The following is a 4,610-nucleotide window of genomic DNA, read 5'->3' as shown; positions in this document are numbered from 1 at the left end:
TTTGGTGGTTGTGCTTACTATTCTACTCCGATTTGTTTCCATTTCTTGAAAGATTTCTTCATCGTCTTCCGATAGATAAATTCCAACGTCTTACAGCGATTCATACTTTCGATCTTGGTTTAGTTGTTGATTGTTTTGTATATTCACCAGGTTCTCCATTTTAATGATTATCTCATAACCTCATCAGAAAAGAAAACCCGTGCGCGAACATCCAAAGTCAATCGCCTTCCGTATTTAAGATAAAAACCATCACTTTTCACTCGTAATGAAAACAACTATCTTTTATCTATTTATAATTAAAACAGTCATCTTTCATTGATATTAAATAGTCAGCGGGTTATATTAACTGAAAAAATTTCGAACAAACTGCGAATACACGCGAGTACAAATTGACTGGGAAAAACAATTTACCATAATTGACACGTGAAAAAAAGTCATTTGCAATTTTTCTAAGAACGTAAGATCAATCTTGTAACTGTTCTCCATGGAGCGGTCCTTCTGGGGATACCACGTAAAAAAACACGCGTCGGGTGATCTACCACTTGCGGTTGTGTGGAAATGAGCATAAGTGAACTTATTATCACTGGTCAAATACTAACATATTGTAATTTTTCAAATGAAAATTTCATTCTTGCGTAAATTTAAATCATTGTCAATAAAACTCATGCTTCGATAATGTGCAACGCATATGGAATCGGAACACCTTGAGATTTCTCTAGTTTAGTTAGGGTGAATTTCACGGAAATATATTCTTCTTTACGATAAATTTCGTTTCTTAATCGTAGTCAACGAGGTGCACATTCCTTTGGCAATTTAGAGTATGACAATTCCAACATCTTTCTTCTCCGCTTGACCTTTCGCAGTCGACACAGTAAAATCGTTCAATCATAAAATTCGAAAGTTTTACTCGCCACTCATTGAAAACTCTACTTTTCGGAGAAATTAATTCAATTTCATCGCCTATCCAGCACAGTATTCCCAATATTTTTTTCTTGAATTTTTTGGATTACAAGAATTCGTAAATTTAAATTTAACCGCGCCTTGTTACGTAAACTTCATACTTGAAGGTCCTGAGCACAAGTCATTCAGCGCTGTGGCCGACACGCGTCACGCACAGACATTGACCAAACAATTATTAACTACTGTTTGGGTCGAATCACGTTCATCCGCAATCAACACGGTACTCGGATCAAGTTGTTACAATAAAACGCGATATTTGCATACTTAATGAGCAAGTCTCCCGTGACAATCGTTAAACAACAAAAAAAAACAAAGCTCATTCAAAACCGCCCACTAAAAATGATAAAAAGAACGATGTTCAAATTTTGTAGTAGCTCATAGCTAGCGCAGTCTGACGGCTACCATCAACACATGGTATGCATGTATCCAACTCAAGGTAACAGGAGGCCGGTGTATACACAACTTTGTTACAAAATAACCCGCTAGAGCGCAAGTTAAACGTTCTTTGAGACCCTACCCACAAATATTTCTACTTGTACGGAGCCATCATCTTTGCGTTTTGTTCGTGTTCTCGATCAGGACTGCCGAGAGCCGAGAGCAGGTAGGTTTAGAAAAAGTAATAAAATTGTAATCTTTCATGATATTGACATTGCGGTATTTTTTCATTTGGGTATTACCGATCTCGTGCTGATATACAATTGTCGTAGGTAGTTTTAAATATGACATCGTAACTTCGATAATTCAGGTTCCAATCGATTAGGTAACACTTACGGCCGCACTTACGTCTGCTACACGTCTGCTGATTGGGAGATGGCTGTTCGCAATGAATATGCATACGTACCAGATGATAAATCCTGAAATTCGTTGTTCGGTTATTTTTCCAGTTAACAATGGCTGGGAAGGTTTTGGCCACTAGGCTGTTGCAATGCAGCCGAGTGCAGAACACCGCTGGTATGTGCACTTATGCGAACAAGATTGGAAACAGGGAAGTAGTATGCTATGGTATGAATGGCGACCCGACCTATATTGACCGAGTAGACTTCCCCATGCCAGCAATTCGCTACAAGGAACCAACTGCTGACATTCAGGTGATGGTTCAGGACAATAACTTTCTTTAATTTTTTTCAATCCATATCATTGGTCGACATACTAGCAATTTGTAAATAACAACACTTAGTTTTTTTGAAATGAAGGATATTGTGTTCAGTCGATCGATTCCCAAACTCTTCAATGCCTAAAGCTAGCTATACATCCTTCAATATATATCACAAACCAAGTTGCACAAAATCATTTGTGATTGACATTAGGCCCGAGAATGACACAATGACGCCCAAAGGTCCACGAACGTTCTGTCAGGACTCAAGTTTATTGATTGGTCAATTTTTCACATGATCCTGTGCTACTTGGAAAATTATAAATAAAAGAAAAAAAGGATAACGTGTGTCCATGTAATAAATTTCATAAATTTCACAAACATCTTCAATCAATTCAAATAACAGGTGTAAAAATATATGATTTACTACAATTTTTTTAATCGTATCACGTTTTTGAAATAACTGACTGAATTAAACAAGAGAAATAGATTCCCAGCTATTCTTGATTTCAACATTAAAAAACATGCGGAAGGAAATGTCGTATGTCCTTGATGAAAATGAAGTGAAATATTTATGCACAGTATATGAATTCCAGCACTCAGTAACGGTGCCAAAATTGTCAGAGCAGTCAAGATTTGAATAAAAATTGCTTAGCCAGTGACTCTCTTCCTTGATATCCCGGTGCAGTTATTTTTGTTTATAAATATTCCAGATAATTCCGACTATTTTAAAGTTATTAGAATACATTTCCCTAATTATATTTCACTTGAATTGCTACACAGACCTAACAGTATTTTAAATGTTTTGATGATACAGAATTCAAACTCCGTTAAACAATCTATTTGTTACAAATAAGTGCTGCCACTATGCCTCCACAAAAATGGCTGAAAAGCTGTTTCTCGTATCATTTATAGCGGTTTTAGTTTGCACTGTTCCGCTCTGTTCTGCTGCACCGGAACAGTCATTTTACATGTGCAATTACTGTTTCGGTACAACAGAACAGAGCAGGACAATGCTAGCTGAAAATACTACAGAAATTTCTGTCAATTAATTCATAATGAGAACTAAGCAATAAATCTGAGGCAATCAGTCTTCTTTGTAAAGTTGAAAAATGAACTATTATTGTAGGACAATGTCATAGTTAATGTAGAAAAGTAGTTTCAGGATATTCAATGACACAGATTGTTGTGAGTACAGGCTCTTAGAGAAAAAGAAAAAGGAGACTGGAAAAAACTTTCCATAGATGAAAAAAAAGCATTGTACCGGGCTAGCTTTTGCCAAACTTTTGCTGAGATTAATGCGCCAACCGGCGAATGGAAGAGTATTATTGGGTGGGCTTTATTCGGTTCCAGCCTCTCACTTTGGATTTTTATGGCCATGAAGAAATACGGTAAATTCCATTTCTAAATATATCATTTACTTCGTTCGACTCTGGAAAATAAATATAAGACGGCTTATGTTATATTTGCAATTTTTCAGTCTATCCACCACTACCAGTGACGTTTGACGAGGAACATCAACTTGCTCAGCTGGATCGTATTATAAAACTCGACATGAACCCTATTGACGGAATCAGTGCCCGTAAATAAGAAGTTGATGAACAATATGTACTATAGTTATATTATTACAGTAGTATAAAGTATGGCAGTAACAAACAAGTTCTGTACATAAAATCGTACACCCGTCGAACGGAAAACAAATAAAAATCATTTCTAATAAACCACATTATTTGTGTCGGATACTTTATACATTCTGGTAAAAACAATATTTGAATTGTTACCCTATGTTTACCTAAGTCAAGTGTACCTAGTACCAATAAAGTTTACGCATGTGAAAATTTACTCTTTCAATACATCACGATTTCCAACTCTCATTAGTTTTAATTTCTAGTTTAAAAATATTTACAACCAACTACGTCTTTGATGTTAAACCTGTTTGATTATTGCTTTACGTTAGCTCTGAACATTTTTTAGACCTCTGGGCTTTTGCAAATCATAATCGGTATGTAACAACAAACTACACTGGTATGTACGAATTTGCTATTTAGTTCATAAGTAGCCAACTTTAATGATTCTTCAAAACGTACCTCCAATTACTAAATAAATCTCAGGTGCATGTTCAATTCCTAGCCTGATTGCCCCAATACTTAAAGAAACATCAGCTGGTGACACACAACCATGAAATACAACGAATTCGAAAGGGGACACCAAACTGGTGTTCCTTGTTAGATGCATACGTTTGAATTTACCGATTTGGACAATCTGAGTAATCTCTGGTTGACATGCAAAAAAAATGTCTACCTGAATCGTGTTCATAAGGTATACATCCTAGTAAAGTGGATTCTCACTCCCCATAATTTGAGCAGATCAGAAATCATTGATGCGCCTCTGCGATTGGTTAGAGGCTACCGTAGTCAATCTTATTCCTGATCAGTTTAAATAAGGAGAGTGAGAATAGACTTTACTTGGGTGTATATTCGTCTTAGGATCTGACTTTGGTTGTACTAGGCATTTAAATATTGTAAGTGTATTTCGATTTTTGGCGAACTCCATCCAC

At 36.1% G+C, this 4,610-nt stretch overlaps 1 protein-coding gene across 1 annotated transcript; it reads left to right on the top strand.

Moving 5' to 3' along the window:
- The first annotated feature begins 1,415 nt into the window (after positions 1 to 1,415).
- Positions 1,416 to 3,774, top strand: LOC124177616. The gene is made up of 4 exons (XM_046560175.1): positions 1,416 to 1,561; positions 1,845 to 2,048; positions 3,252 to 3,444; positions 3,534 to 3,774. Exons 2-4 carry the CDS (start codon positions 1,851 to 1,853, stop codon positions 3,641 to 3,643), a joined length of 501 nt encoding a protein of 166 aa, XP_046416131.1. The 5' UTR covers positions 1,416 to 1,561; positions 1,845 to 1,850; the 3' UTR covers positions 3,644 to 3,774.
- The last annotated feature ends 836 nt before the right edge of the window (positions 3,775 to 4,610 follow it).

The sequence above is a fragment of the Neodiprion fabricii genome, chromosome 3 (genome assembly GCF_021155785.1).
Source record: "Neodiprion fabricii isolate iyNeoFabr1 chromosome 3, iyNeoFabr1.1, whole genome shotgun sequence".
NCBI classification, from domain to species: domain Eukaryota; kingdom Metazoa; phylum Arthropoda; class Insecta; order Hymenoptera; family Diprionidae; genus Neodiprion; species Neodiprion fabricii.
The sequence above is the reverse complement of the archived record's forward strand: the minus strand, read 5'-3'. Positions and strand labels throughout refer to the sequence as shown.

What these genes read in the sequence shown, in the direction of transcription:
- LOC124177616 (XM_046560175.1), top strand. Translation starts at nt 1,851, where the DNA reads ATGGCTGGGAAGGTTTTGGCCACTAGGCTGTTGCAATGCAGCCGAGTG. An exon ending in AACCAACTGCTGACATTCAG is followed by an intron (nt 2,049 to 3,251) that starts GTGATGGTTCAG and finishes TTGTGAGTACAG; the next exon opens with GCTCTTAGAGAAAAAGAAAA. An exon ending in TATGGCCATGAAGAAATACG is followed by an intron (nt 3,445 to 3,533) that starts GTAAATTCCATT and finishes GCAATTTTTCAG; the next exon opens with TCTATCCACCACTACCAGTG.